At 42.5% G+C, this 16,323-nt stretch overlaps 1 protein-coding gene across 1 annotated transcript in view; it reads right to left on the reverse strand.

Annotated features, from left to right (window-relative positions):
* LOC119397629 (ring canal kelch homolog) overlaps nucleotides 1-16,254 on the reverse strand; it is a 37,692-nt gene extending 21,438 nt beyond the window's left edge. Inside the window, exons 1-6 of the mRNA XM_037665059.2 lie at nucleotides 16,026-16,254; nucleotides 15,790-15,918; nucleotides 13,866-14,091; nucleotides 12,584-12,759; nucleotides 9,944-10,040; nucleotides 5,109-5,375 (exon numbers count right to left, since the gene is read on the reverse strand). Of these exons, the coding sequence (XP_037520987.1) occupies nucleotides 5,109-5,375; nucleotides 9,944-10,040; nucleotides 12,584-12,759; nucleotides 13,866-14,091; nucleotides 15,790-15,918; nucleotides 16,026-16,078 (948 nt within the window). The 5' untranslated portion in view covers nucleotides 16,079-16,254. The remainder of the gene's footprint in view (nucleotides 1-5,108; nucleotides 5,376-9,943; nucleotides 10,041-12,583; nucleotides 12,760-13,865; nucleotides 14,092-15,789; nucleotides 15,919-16,025) is intronic.
* Nucleotides 16,255-16,323: the final 69 nt, after the last annotated feature.

Consider the following 16,323-nt stretch of genomic DNA (forward strand, 5'->3'; position numbering starts at 1 on the left):
GCGGAAGCCATGAAAAGCTTTAGCATAGATGATTTGTGCTCAGTGAAGTGTCACACACATAAGGAAAGCGACGTGAAACAAACAAGACAGCATGGCTGACAAAATCATCACCAGTGCGCTGGTGTCAAATTGGATTTGAATAGATTTGGAATGCATGTTCACCGACCATCACGTGCCTATCTTCAAGTTGACGCTTTATTTTTCGTTCAATGAAATCGACCGGTAAAGCATCATAAGGACACGTCTAAATACTTCATGACCAAGTTATTTATACACATTTCCTTTAATCTGTAAGAGTGACAAAATGGTTTCTTATTTTGTTTCACGACGCTGGCCTTGGCCAATGGGCACTGCAACTGTGAAAGGTCTGCTATGCAACAGAAAATGCATACTGAGAAAATTGCCTGCTGCTCCACTGTATCTTAGTGGGCCAACTCGGAGCGGAGTTGGCTGTAAAAACGCCAAACTGAACCACTTTAATGTCTTGAACAGAAGCATGTGCAACACTGACACCACACTGCAAGCAGTGCTTAAAAACTGACGAATATGCTTATCGTGTGCCGTTATGGCCAATACTTCTACAACCTGCTTTTCAAACAAATAATACATGAAACAGTACATCCATTATACCAAAACTTATCACTGAATTCCATTAATATGCTTCCACAAAACAATAATACAGACCAACACTGCCTGAAATAAAGTACTACTGCAAAACCTCATTAATTTGAATTTTACAGGACCAGAAAAACTGAATGTCGAATTATCAAAGGTATCAAGAAAACAAACAAATGCCAAACACATCAACACTTTTATTCACTGAATGAATCCACACATACTGTTCTTATCTTGGATAAAAGCAGCATGCAAGCGGCACTTTTTGTCATGTCATGGCTTTCTTCACCATGGGTCGAGGATGAGGGCCTGTGTCTTCATCAGAGATGTGCTAGCTCAAGGCATCTTGGGCTGAGGACTCCTCCTCATTGCTATTTTGTGATAAATATTATTATTCATTCATTCATTACTACTACAACCCCCACATGCACGTGAAAATTTTTTCGCCAGAGAGCTGGCCAGCAGATCGTCCATCCTTGAGAATATAGCCAGTGAATGTGATGCCAGCGTGCGGACCATGGTTGAACTGCTCTTCATCCTCGACAGCTTCTGCCATGTTTGCGACACTGTGCGCATTGCACCAAATCAAAACAAAACTACTAAGTGCTGCATCGCTGTGGAAAAAAGTCACAGTTTCGCCGCAACGGCGAAGCAATGAATGTGATAGCAATAGATTGGAATGTAATGCGAAGAACGGAAAGCAGCTCGAAATTGCCAGCGCGTCGCTCGAACCCAAAGGATGCATGAAAAGAATGCACACAGGACGAGCGTGAACTATCATGCTTCACAGCTCGACACTTGAAGCGTGCTGCTCAAACATAAAGCAGGACACACGAAGCGAACGAACAGGTACACACAGGATGAGTGCGAACAAACTGTCACAGTTGTTACTTATTTCTGTTTAAACAGCGCGCTCCTTTCGCAAACGCGGCCGCTGCAGCGAGCAAAGTGACCTTCGTACGTTCTGTGACTTCAGTGTGGACATCGCGGGGAAAGCACAAGACATACAAACCCCCGCTCCACTCCCCCGGCCGCCTCCTTCTTCCCTTTTCTTTGTGGCTTTTATATATATATATATATATATACACACACATATACATATGCAGTGCATGACGGCGGCGGCGGCAAAAATCAGCCGAGACTGTCCATATAATTGCTATCACAATAAAACCATGGTCGTTAGTCATGTAATCGTAGATAGTGTCCACGCATTTCTCAAGGCATGCATGCGGCCTACATGCATCGAACCAAGACAAAGCTACTGTGCCGAAAAATTCGTCCTGGTCCGGGGACCAGGATGAATTTTTCAGCAACTAAGAAGCTTCCTTTCTGAGAAATCCATATGAATTTCCTTGTGGCTTCCTGCTACAAACAGGTGGTTGTCAAATATCCCTTTCATAACCCTTTGGACACCTAGCAGGATTCCGCAGAACCGATTTGCAGAAGTATACTGTATTTGCAAACAGTGACAGCCTTCCAATCTTAGGTCCTCGAAAGGTGTCGTGCATCCAATTCACAGCAAGCAGCTTGTCTTGCTCCTTACATCAGCAGCACTGCAGACAACACTGAAATTCATTCTAACAGCCCAATCCTCACCTGCACTCTATGGCCCTTGGCTTAAAACTGGCTGACATAAGTCAGAGCGAAATGCAAAGGCAGGCAGGAAAGCAAGCAACAGGCTACTGTGATATGGTTAAACTGGAAACACATGGTTAGGTAGACCCCATGCACAGCGGGAATTAATGCTTTGATGAGCCATGAAGACAAACAGCACTACCACAATAAGAAACATGCAGTGAATGTGTTAAACATATGTGATTGGTGTACTTTGCCGCTGTGGCATACCTTGAAGAGCAGGGGCAAATTTATTTAGCAAAGACATTTTCAAGCGATCACTTATGGCACAACATTCACCTTCATGTCATTTCATTTGTCTTGGTACTGGTCATGTCAAAATACCTGACAAAACCATTTTTGACACTGTGTCAAGACACTTTCACACCGTGCCAGAAATGCTGTCAGCTGTACATGCCCAAGTGCTTGGTGCCAAGTCATAAGAAAACTCCCTAAAGTGATGGTATCCCCAATAGCAATCACTTCAAATGAGTGAGACAACCTAGAATAATGACGACCACCAGTACGACCGCCTAATAGCGCAAAGGTATGCATAGAAAGATTTGCTAACATACGCTTTACCAGTTCAGTCACTTTTTGTGATGCAACCATTTACGTGTTGTTCTAAGTGGCTGTCACAATGGCATAGCAGCGGCCAGCATTCATTTTTCTGTTGAGAAAAGCCTCTTGGTGGTATGCACTACAGTCGAACACGGATATATCGAACTCGAAGGGGATCGCGAATTAGTTCGATATATGAAAAATTCGATATAAAAAAATACAGGCCCCGAGACCTTATCAGTGGCGGACGATCACCTACAATCGGGGCATTCAGGAATTGACAACTAATTCCGCACACACGATGCAACAGAACGTTTTATTTGCGTGAAAAAAAATCGCTTATCTTGGCCTGCTTCTTCGTCTTCGAAATGAAAATGAAGACGCTGGCCTCGATCTTATCGAGGCTGTCCAGGTGCGATAGCCCGGTTCCCTCCACGTCACCGCAACAACGGTGAATCAAGCCGAACGCTGCCGCCACTTCAGCGGCGGAGTACGTGCGTGTAGCTGCCGCCTCGTCCGGACGATCTTCCTCGTCACTTGATCTGTCGGCCTGGGCATCCTGGGTCCCTGTGACCGCAGGTACCATGTCCTCGTCAGCGAGGCTCGCAACAGCCTGAACATAGCAGTCCGCTTCCACGAAATTGTCCGCAGACACTTCGGGTGGAACGGCAGCAGGGAAGAGGGACCACAACTTGCAAAACGGGTCGTCTATGCGCTCGTTGCCGCCGTCTTCACCGGTTTCCGCAAGTTCCGCCGTCACGAAGCCTGCCTTCCGGAAGCAGTTGGCCACTGTGTTCGTCTTCATGTCCTGGCTACTTGCGGTTTCGCTTTCGCCAGAGATGGTTTTGCCGACGATGTTGTAGCGTTGCTTAAATCCGTGAAGCCACCCGGTATTGTCGGCGAAATCGTCTTGACCGAGTGCGGCGGCAAACTAGTTGGCCTTTGCCATCAGCATTGGGCTATCCACAGGAATGTTCTTCGCGCGCACTTCTAAAAACCAGACATAGAGTGCCTTTTATACTTTTCCGTGGGCAGGAGCATGCACACGACAGGCTCCCGGCGTTCGCTGCTCCGCCGCCTTTGCCTTCATATCCACCTTGTTCTTCAACAAGGTGCTCATAGTGCTCCGTGGTATCCCGATGTCGTCCGCCACCGTCGAACTTTTTTCGCCCGCCTCAATACGCTGTATGGCATTCAACTTCGTCGCAAAGTCAAGGTTCTTGTGCTTCTTGACGCTGGCTATTGCTACATGAGAAGTCGTCAATTCAAGCAGTCCGCAGCGCCTTTGCACAGCGTGCACACCACGCATGCAAAAGAGGAATGCGGTGGTATGCAACAACTCACGGAAGTGGACTCCGCCAACAAAGCGCTCACAATCAGTCGCGATGGCGGCAATGGCTATCCGGGCTACCCGGCTGGCTACCTGCGAGGGCAGCAGCGACAGCGATGTACAAAAGGCGCGAGCTGTGGTTGGCTGAGCAATTACGAAAGGCGCGGGCTGTGGTTGGCTGATCAAAACTCCCAAAACAGCAACAAAAAAGAAAGAAAGAAAAGGCGAAAGGAGGAGGCTGCCGGCTCATTCGTTCCTGCTCGCCGAGCCGACGGTAACGCGGAGAAACCATAAGAAAGAGAGAGAGAGAAAAAAAGAAAGAAAAAAAAAAGTCGTTCCTCAAGTTGGAGAACGCGCCCAACAAGAGTACAGTCCGAGCCCTCTAGCCGTCGCGTTTTTCGAGCGTTTCGGGTGTCGGCGGAGGCGCGGTGCCGCGAAGGTCGCGGGGTGCAGCGAGTGCCGAAGCGCACGTTCCAGCTCACGCGGTGTTCGATATATCCGATGGCGGGTAAAAATACCGTTCGATATAAACGTGCGAATTTCTATAATTTTACAAAGGATTTTCAAGGGGATAATTCACGAGTTCGATATAGCCGAAAATTCGATATATGTGGGTTCGATATATCCGTGTTCGACTGTACTTTAATTACCAGCTGGAGCAAATGAATTGAGAAACTATAGCATGGTCATTTGTTCACTTGACTGCATGGGACCAGTGGTGATGAAATCATTAAGAGTGGTAATATTGAAGAACTAAATTGAGGGTGTGGTTTTATGCGGATGAGTTCATTGCACAAGTACATACGGCAACTCACGATGTTTTTCCATGTTTACAAGCGACATTTTTGTAAGGAACATAAAGACGCTGCAGGCTTCTTTGATCACATTCCACATTTGTGCACATTTGACAATGACAGATTCATCTAACAGCATTCAAACTGTTCCCCAGGTCTCATAGTATCAAATTCATGCAAAAGACAGTAGTAACCTTAGGCCGTCCAACAGGCGTTCGAGGCTTGGTACGTGGTGTAGCGTAAAGTGCTTTCTGATCAGCACGCAACAGATGGTACTTCATAGCCTCAATGAGAAAGTCCTTGCAGGGTAGGTTTCCCTTCAGTAAGGGCTCCTCCTCCACACGCTGCACCAGATACTCTTGAGATAGCAGTGGGAGCCGCACGTGCTCCATCAGGGAGCCCAACTGTGACTCTCGGTTGGCCAAGTCCTGGTTCACCCAGTTCATCACAGCCTCAAAGACCTGGAAGTGTAAAAGTAAAAGCCTAGCTGTATTGATAGTGGAGAAAATTGTGCTCCCACTGGAAAGAACACTACACGTAAAGGGAATTCGGGTTTTGCCTCCTTGACCTGCTGTAAAAGGCCGACTTTAAATTTCACAACTTAAATTACAAGTGCTCTAAAATTTCCACTTCTTTCCTTCAAGTACTCTATAATGCAACTTGAAAACCTCCTTTCTCGTTTCACCATAACTTCCCATGAGAAGTGCTCCTCTCATACATTAAAAAAAAAGCCACTGGAATAATACTGACCATTATCAAAGTATACAAGCATTTTTACACTTCATTCTCATCAAAATTTAGCTGCCATGGTCAAGAATTAGAGCTGTGCGAATAGCAAAATTTTGGGTGCGAAGCGAATTCGAATAATAAAGATTGAGTGCGAATCGAACTGAATAATTTCAAATAATTTTCGAATATTTCTCAAACATTTTTCGAATAATTCGAAGTGAAATTACAGAAAAAGTTGCAGAGAATCCCTAAGTATGTTCTTGTGAGATAGCAACATGAAAGTGTTTCTTTTCGCTAGGTTGATGAAGCGCTGGTGGGGTCATATTTCATAGTTGTCTTTCTTATCAAGAGTGAGGCAATGTAGAGGCCGAATTGTATTTATGTACATGATTTGATGCAACCAAAGTGCTGCCGACAACACTTTACACGTGATAGGCAGAGATGCCATTTCCTCAGCCTCTCCTCCTCTTTCAACTGCTGTGGAAGGCCAACTGATGTGGCGGACAAGGGTCTGCTCCCTTCAAGTCCGGAGTTCCAAATCTGCCTCGTAGACGTCGATATATAAGAACATCTGAAATTTTGGATGCTAAAAAGCTTCGGCGTCCGATTTTTCGGACTTCCTGCCCAAATTTCAGGTCCAAAACAGCATTAAATGAGCCCCCAACTCTGCCACATCTTTCATCTCCATATTGGAACCAGCGTTTTCTTGAGTTAATACATTTGCGACCGTAGCGGAGCTTGAAAGGCAGCTTTGCTGCAATACGGGGGTGTGATGAGGTAAAGCATATTGAAATTTTAGGGACCACTTTCAAACGGACGTTGACCGTCTCTTGGCTAAGTTCGACCGTAACGGACCTTGAAAGGCAGCTTTGCCGCAATACGGGGGTGTGAGGAGGTGAAGCATATTGAAAATCTAAAGACCACTTCCAATCAGACGTTGACTGTCTCTTGCCTAAGTTCGACCGTAACAGAGCTTGAAAGGCAGCTTTGCCGCAATAGGGGGTGTGATGAGGTGAAGCATATTGAAAATCTAGGGACCACTTCCAAGTTCCTACCGGACTTTGTCTCTTGGCTAAGTTCGACCGTAACGGAGCTTGAAAGGCAGCTTTGCCGCAGTACGAGAGTGTAATGAGGTGAAGCATATTGAAAATCTGAAGGGGTCACTTTCAACCGGACGTTGACTGCATTTGTTTTTGGGAAGTTCGAATAGTTCGAATAGTAAAATTTCAGTGCGAATCGAATAGAATAGCAAACACTATTCGAAAAATATTCGAAATTTCGAATATTCGCACACCTCTATCAAGAATGAAACCTGTGACCTTGCACTCAGCACAAGAAAGTCTTAGCCACTGAGCCAGAACCCCCATCACCTCTCCTACAAGCACATAAAATCATTTACTTGTTCAAAGTGACAGTGATTTCTACTTTATATCTAACTGTACCAACAGGCCAGTCTTTGGGTGCATGTGTTAGTGTGTGTGTTAAGCTGTACTAACCACTCTACTCTCAATTACAGAGATAAACTGAGAATACTTGGATAACCACAACATGGCCCATATTTTAAGAAATGACAGGACAGAGATGGCATTTCTTCACACATGGCCATTTCAAATGGATGAAAGTGTATCTGGCAGTATTAGGATGTCTTGCCTGTACAATTCGGATAATGTCATTGTATATGCGAAAACTGCCGGAGTTATACCTAAAGTCCGTATGTAAGAACATGTTAAGTCCTTAAGGGGGGACACTGCGCCTGAAAACTTTTTTTACAATTCTTTACCAATTTCAATCAAACTCGCTGAGTTTATGTATATTTGTGTGCTGATTTCAAATATGCAATTTGTTTCCTAGTACAATCTGTAGTTTTTGAATTCCATGTGCCATTTTGGGAGCCCCAGTTTGCCTAAACTGAGAGAGTTACAAAGTAATTAAGCACACCAGAATGACCTGCAATGAGTACAGAGTGCAAGAAAACAAGAATGGATGTTCTAAACCCACTTGAACAAAAGTTATGGCACGATGAACATTCCAAATTAGTCTACTCCAAGCTGGGATTTCAGCCACAAATATTCAACATGCCACAACTTTTGTTCAAATGGGCTTAGAACATCCATTCTTGTTTTCTTGCACTCTGTACTCATTCCAAGTGATTCTAATGTGCCTAATTACTTTGTAACTCTCTCAGTTTAGGCAAACTGGGGCTCCCAAAAAGCATATGAAATGTTTGATATTTTAAAAACTACATGTTATACTAGAAAAATAATTGCATATTTGAAATCTGCACACAAATATGCATAAACTCCGCAAGTTTCATCTCAATCGACAAAGAATTAAAAAAAAAATTTCAGGACCCATGTTCCCCCTTAATAAGTCATTGTCTCTGTTACATTTATTATTTCTGTTCTTGTTGTGTCTTAATTTAATTGCATAAGGCAGGCATAAAGTAGTCCTGTCTTTAAATTAATGTTATGTTCCCAGCTTTCAAGTATTATTTTTCATGCCTGTCAGATGGAGCCACCTATCTGGCCTCTCAAGTTTACGGCTACGGTAGCCCGGTATAACGCTAACACAAAGAGTAAGCAAATTTTTTTTAACATGAATGTGAAAGTGTGCCTGTAGAATTAAGTAAATTGATCGTCATTTGCCAAGCAGTTTTATGGGACAATTGCACGGCTATGTTCAACTGCTGACGGCTTTGTGCCATCATAAAAAATAACATTATTTTGTTTTCCTGTCGTTGACATAGATGGCGCACATTTTTGTTTGAAATTATTTGCATTTATATAAAAGTTTATTGTACCTTTATTTACGATGGTGGAGGCCTAAAATGTTGTTTTGCCTGCCTATTTTTGGCGCCTAAAATGCAATTTTTAGTGCCTAAAAATCGGGCCTCTACTCATGACAAATAAGCAGCAGCACTGCATTTTTGAGGCCAATAGATTGCAGCATTTGCTTATGGCCACAGGGTCGAGTGGAAGAGAAACTTTGGTCTTTTAAATTGATCAACATGGACAGCAAAAACTCTTTTAAATTGATCAACATGGACAGCAAAAACTCTTTTAACCAATAATTCACCAAGGTGGATAATATGTAACCCAAACCCAACATAGCCTCTGGATACTTAAAAAAAAATCATGCAATGACAAAACACTATGAAATGTTGCATTTAAAAGGGCCCTGCAACACTTTTAAACCACATTGAGCAAATGCTACCTATTCATAGATGCACCTGCGAACATGTGAGCCTAATATTATTTTAGTTCATAGAGCAGGAAATTTACCATTTCATGCAAAGAATGGCCAAAGATTACATGTTCTCTCCTTGGCAACTTAATCACCAGCTACGCAGCAACAAGGCCAACAGGTTTAGACTGATTCCTCGATTGCGAGGACCTTCTGAGTACAGCATTGTTGCTCATTTTTAGTTGGAAAAATGAAAAGTACACAAAGATGCCAAAAGACGGAAAAAGTATTTCACATTTGCTCTTGTGTTCTTGAATGACAGTTGTCTGCTTTATATTTCATTTTCTCCTAAGCTCACGTGAGGCAGCACCATGACACACTATATGTGTGCTCTTTCACACTATGCGTGTGATTTGGTTACCTGTTTCATACTGAGCTTGCTATGACAGTGCTTACTAATGCTTACTGCTGCCTCCAAAACCAAAACTATACATGTGCTTGCCAGTGCACACTACATCTCTCCTGTGCACCTCATGAGCTAGACACCTTAGATGACACCTCTTCATATTTAGCTGACTGAAAGTGCTTCAAAATGCGCAAACTGGATTTGGTGCTTAAATGTCAGTGAAGCCAGGGCAGGACAAAGCTGGTCTGCATGAGGTATGCACGCAGCTCAGCCAAACTGCAGTGCGCGAGCTCAAATTCCAGTATGAAAGCTGAGCGCCACTTCTTCAGCTGTGTAGAGTAGGTACTGGAGCCACTAGAAGGTGCTACCAAATGCTAGCGCAGCATATGCATAGACCAGAAATCGCAACCAACATTGTCAAAGAAAAAAGCAAGAGAAAATGCCAAAAGCCATAACATGCGACAATTTAACTTTGGGCAGAGCCTTGCCCCTTCGCCATCTTCTCCTGTGTAGCTTCCAGCGTGCTCATGTGGACTAAAGGAGGGATCCAGGAAGCACTCGTTGCATGCAATAACTACCTATCTCCACCTATACTTGACAAATTGAAAATCAGTTTTTGAGCGGGAGATTCATAAGGCAACAAAGTACAATACTAAGGTCGTCTTGTGTTTGTAAGATGTTTCAGGGACGCTTGAACTACCTAACACGTACCTGCTCCTCTGAAGGAACTGACAGCCTGTCACTAGAAATGAGATGAGCCACTTGATTTGCAGGAAGGGCAAGAAATTCTTCATTCTCGGTCACTTCCCTGTAAAATAAAAAGGCATGCAGGTTGCTGTAGTTTTATCTACTTCATGCATCTTATTAATGATAGGGCTTATACAGTTGACGTCTTATATTCACGACACGAAATGCATAACACACAATTCAGAATGATCTAATACGCATGCTTTCATATTTGTGATATTCTGTTTAAGTGAAATCAGCATGTTCTGTTCTCAGGTTTCGACCAAACTTTACACAACCTTTACCAACCAGATTTTCTTTACCCCAAATTACTTTATCATGAATCAACTAGCTAATTATAAGGTTCTTCTGCTAGAACTTACAGCTCCCAGAAAATGACACCTACTTACTTCAAGGTGGGTTTGTGAGTGTCTCCGAGAGCATCCACAATAGTAAATTAAATGCACCAAGCTCTTCCACCAACAAGGTGCTAGACCAGAATGTGATACACCACAATGCATTTCACTTAGTACTTCTATACAGGTCATTTACGAATGAATACAAAGGCCAAGGAAAAATAAAGTAAAAAAAAATTGCCAGTTAAACACTGATGGCTGGCTGCTCAACAAACATAACATGTGTGTGCATGCACATATACACTGTAAACATCTTGCAAGCAAGCTTCCATCTTCTCCAGTGGCATGGGAAAAGAACAACAGTATATGCGCTGTAATACAAACAAAATTTTCTTGAACAGTGCCATTGGTGAAAAAGGTGCCCAAGACTGCAGATTTTGAAAAAGCTGAATTCTACCTTAGCCTGAGATGATAGATGCGGTGCTAAAACACAAAGACGTAAAAAGCAGAGTGTACAGGACGAGCGCTGGGACGCTGCACTCTGTTTTATTAAGTCTTCGTGTTTTAGCACTGCATCAATCATGCAATTACTCCAACTAGACCAACTTTCCATTCTGCAGCCTTAGCCTGAGAGCACAGCTTCCAATTACAAGTCTCAGCCTGCAACAGCTTCTGTGCAACCTGCAACGTGACCAAGTAAGGACCAGAGCACTGACACAAAAATTTTGCATCTCGTTTTTTTCTGTTGCAATAAGTTGCTAACGAGCCCCTTATGATGGCTGGAAACCCCCATTTGCTTGAGTGCGTGATGGTGAATTATTTGGAGGCGTTTTTATAGTGCCCAGTCACATTTTTGCTTTCAGGGAGTGCTGAGAAAGGCGAGACCAGCTTTTTTTTTTGTTTAACATTGCTGGCCACGTGACCACGCAAAATAGTGACATGAACCGTGCCCAGTGACTGTGCGCGTGAGCTCCACGTTGACAACTATGGCAGAGACCACATGCAAGAAGTAGGCATGGGCGAATATTCGAGCGCTTCGAATACTCGAACGAATATTATTAATAATATTACAGTATTCGAATTCGCTTTGACGCGAATAGAAAATTTTTGAAATTTCTTAGAATTCAAGATGAATGAATAGACATAATTTTACCGCATGTAACTCCCCTGAAAAGGTGGTTTCACTGCAGCGTGGCACTGTTATGCTGTGAAACCACCTACCCAGGGAAAATCAGCACTGCCGTGAGGCCACCTTCCAAGGTTAAATGTACATAGTACCTGCACCTCGAATAATTTCTTTTTTAAGCTTAAAAGCATGTTATATGGGCTTATATGCAATAAGTATAGCAAATTTTAAAACGTAACACATTGTAACGCTTATAACTTGAACCCTACTACTATATTCAAATCCTGCTACTATTCAAAGTTGCTTCCATTTTGCTTTGAACCAAAAAAGTAACATTCGCACAAACCTAGGTCTAAGTGTTCAAAATAATGTGTAAGTTGGGTCATGACAAAAATGCTCATTTTCCTTTAAATATGACATATACTATTTGAACTATTTGATTCGAAATTATTCGACTAAATCACCATATGCTTCGAATTTGCTTCTAGCCTCACATTTACCATTCGCCCATCCAAAGCAAGGAGCATGGTGGCCCACACAAACTAGTGATGTAGGTGGTTTTTGGTTGTTTACATTACAACCAGGTTGATGCTGATATCACAAGGTGCTCTGTTCTGTGCTCAGTTGCGTGGCATACACTTTAAAATTGATTTTCAATATGTTCTAGGCTATATTTATTATTGGTATTTTGTAGATTATGTACGTGCATCTATACAAATCTATCTTACAAGTTATCTTGCCATCGAAATTTTGTGTCGTCACACGATCAAGTGATGACGTAATGTGACATGGTCGTCAAACTAGTTGACACACCCAACCACATCGCAGCCTCGCTAGATGCACCAGTCTGCTCAGTTTATGTGCTCCACACTGCTTTCACATTCAATGCACGCAAGGAGACTTAAGTGCACCTTCGACTTTTTGTCCTCAGCAGTAACCTATCAAACTCCAGCAAAGCACACGTGAGCTAATCCAGCTTAGCATGGGCTAAGAAACAGCATGAAGAAAGGACAACAGCAACAGTTCTGCATTTTGTGCATTGTTTCTTCCAACTTTCAAACCCCAAACTGCACAAACATATGCCGTCAAGGATTACTGCCTCAGTAAGTTCAAAACAATATATTCAGGAACCTACAAACTTACACAAAGTGCTGCTCAATATAGGAATCACAGTGTGACAGCAGGTCAAGGCACCCATGAAGGTCTGCAAATGCCCGAATGCCGAGGCAGTTCGATGGGTGCAGCTGAGCTTGCAGAAACTCGCAGCAGGCTTCTTGGACATCGCTCAACTGGAGCAAGTTAGCAGCAGGTAACAGGCTCTGCCCAGAAAAATGAAAACACAAGTTAACGCTTTAACTCTACAAAGCTAGTCAGGCATGATTTTATTGACGCATCTAGACACGTAAGATTTCAATAAATAAAGTGACATCTGAAATATAACACATAGACCAGCAAACACAAATTTCTGAAACCTGGTGATGCTTCCTCAAGCCTATTACGGAAAATATTGTACAAATCTTTACACGCAACCATGTATAAAAGAATTTAATGCCCACGAGCCACCTTTGCAGTAAAAAGTAAACAAATGTAAACGAAACTAGAAAAGAAGTTCCATCACCCCAGCCGATCAATTAAAGGGCTGTGAAAATCACAGGCAGCTGCAGTTTGTACATTGATATCATGAGAACAAACACCACACAGATGGAAAAAAAGCAAGGAACAAGGTACAGCATACTAAAACCTCCATTACCTCTCTGCCATGGGATAATTACTACAGCAAGAACTAGGCGTGTACCTAGAAAAAATATATCAGTGTAGAGAAAAACCAGAGCTGCATTTTTATATACTACATAGGCAGGTACTTTCAGAGTAAATAAATGAAGTTTCAGGAGTTTTGTCAGGATGCAATGTCGCGGCTTCTTTGTCGTCATCCTCATATTTCTCATGGAGAAATAAATATTTTGATTGATTGATTATTGTATTTCACCGGTGACGGTTTGTCGTGAATATTCTGCCACCTGGTTTGAATGTTTCTGACACTAAAAGAAGAAGAAGAAAAAAAAATGGAAGTAGTGAGGATGTAGGCACTCCACCCCCCTCCTCCTTCACCAGTTTACTGTTGCACTCACTATGATGCTAGCATGAGCCAAAGTGCTTGCACACTGTACCTCATACTGAGTGCAAAAGAACATCCTACTAATTCATGAAATATTCAACTAAAACTGAAATTTAGCTGCTGTTCTCTTTCAACATTTCATAGCAACACATAGGCTACAAAAGATGCTCAAAACCCTCACTATGAACTTCATCTTTATTGGAATGTGGCTGCAACAGCATGGAATTGACTCCAAGCTTCATTGACAACCATCTGATTCCTACACAGCCATAAAAGAGTGCACCTTTGATCATGACAGGAAAGACTCACCTGCACATTCTCTTCAGTGACCTGTATCTCGGCTGAGTAGACATAATCAATGAGCAGAGCCAGTGCTGTCCCATCCAGACCCTGAAGCGTGATCTTGTTAGCTCTACTCTCAGTGAAGCCCGTAAACATGGCATAGAAATAGGGGCTGCAGGATGCTAGCACCGTCTTATGGGCAGACACCTCTGTGGCACCAGCCACAAGAGTTACATCACACAGGAGGTTCTGCCTGGGAAGTCCAGAAAGTGCACACATGGTGAGGACATGGATCAATGAAAGAAGTGATACAGAGTTTTACAACATTTAAAATGAGACAATCAGCTAAAAAAATGCCTGCTACAGCTAGTAGCAGCATGGAAATGTTTACAAATGGTTTTTTTCTCACGTTGACAATTTGATCCTGGAATACTTTTTTGACTGCCTAAAGTCAAAAAGTGTGTGAGTGCTTTTTTCCACAGGTAAATATTTACTATTCAATGATGTACTGCAAACTGTGTAGTGTGTATTTTTTTTTATATGCATGCCATGCTACCTTGAATATAAGCCCCATTTTCCCCCCCCTTTTTTTTGTTCCATTTATGAAAACTTATGTGAGATGGCATTTAAAATCAAAGCAAATTAAATAAGTACAATAATGATGCAACAATAAATATTTTCCTAAGAGAAATTTAAAACTACACAATCTCAATTCATTTCAAACAAAAGGTTGCTAGCTTACAAGGTAAATCACTGTTTGCCATTACCACGTCCTTTTCAAAGCCACTCTCTTAGTATGTCACCTGATATGGAGCCCTTTGTGCTACTGTTGAAGTCTCTGTTTCTGCTGTCACTGTTGCCCCACAATAACTTATCTTCAGATCCACCAGGCTTATTTGATAATGCCCCACTTTTTGCACACCTTGACACATTATCAGCTGAAACATCCAACATCCATGATTGAATACAGAGAGTGCTTAAACTCGTGCAAAATCCTTTTTTCAACCTCTGCTACGTAAACTGGGAAAGTGCTAAGATCCGAGGCAATACAGCACTGCTTGGAAAGGCCAGACAACTCGACCAAATTACGGTACCAATGTAAGCAATCTGTTCAGTGAAACCCATCTATGCTTATAAATAGAAAATTTGTTTTAGTGAAAACTTTGTTCTTTCCAGGTTTTGAACACTTCAATTTTATATTTCTAGTGCATCGTTTTAGAGCAGCAGGGTTAAAATGGTGCTAGCGAAGTTCCTCTTCGACGGAGGGATGTCTATTGGTAAAACATGTAGACTGACGTAATCCAAAAGCTGTGGCACATAAGAAATGTTTACGTGACCCCAAATAATCAAGAAGTCTGCTAGCAATCAGCAAGGCTAACTTTGGTTGAGTGAGAAAAACGACGCATTCAACACATTAACTACGAGGCAATTAAGATAGTACTGTACTTGCACAGTTTTGGTGTGGTCATCAGCGAAAAAAAGAACGCTCTTGTATAATATGTTTTTACTTTTGTTTGTTCTTGGCTCGAAACCACGACATAAAGTGAACACGAAGCTTTTCCTTTATAGTGTAGAACTACCGACAGATCATTTCGGTTATCTACGCAATATGCAACAGCACGTGTCTAATGCGTCAAAACACTATTTACGGAGTAACAACTGCAGTAACAGAGCTCATTTTTAAAGACGTAGCATAGCACTTTCAAGCTTCGTTCCACTGAAACTGACAGTTCACATGCACAGCACTAAAGAGTTACCTAAATTATACTAAACACTGCTGCATAATTTTGCATGCGCATAGGCAATAAACTTTGAAGCCATTACCGAGAATCGGGCCTCTTTCTTTTTCAACTATGCAATTAAGTTGGCAAAAATATAATAAAGAGGGAAAATACTAGGAAAAAAAAAGAAAAGGACTCGACAAGAGAACTACAGTCGTAGCACGACTTACTTCCTCAATATATTCATGGTCTCAAATGCCTTCTGAGTGTGGTGCTGGTTTCTGTATGGGGGTCGCTCCGTCAAACTATGCTGAGATCTGCCCAGGTCAATCTTCTGGAGCTTGAACTCCAGCATGGTACTGTGAAGCAAGAAAGAATACTCACAGTTCACACCTCGTAAGCGAACACAAGAAAACAAGCAGTCAAGTGACGAAGCTGCGGTTGACAAGAGAGTCCCAGCGTTTACCTTTCGGAAGCCAGTTCAGACGACAATGCCTGATAGAAAGATGAATTGTTCATGATGAGAAGACTCAATGTGCCAGCGACAGAGGTTTCAAGTTCATGTTCGATACACAAATAGGCTACAAAGACGGCTGACAAGCAAAACCGACTGCAACTGAACGCAGAGTTTGTTTTGGTGAGTGGTCTAGCGTCAGGTTCCGCAACTTTCGACGTAGGTGGCGTAAAAGTTACCGCGGTCCATAAAATTGTATGTATACGCGTGCGTAAATAATAAAGAAATGTTCATTCATTATGGGGCAATA

The sequence above is a fragment of the Rhipicephalus sanguineus genome, chromosome 1 (genome assembly GCF_013339695.2).
Source record: "Rhipicephalus sanguineus isolate Rsan-2018 chromosome 1, BIME_Rsan_1.4, whole genome shotgun sequence".
NCBI classification, from domain to species: Eukaryota; Metazoa; Arthropoda; class Arachnida; order Ixodida; family Ixodidae; genus Rhipicephalus; species Rhipicephalus sanguineus.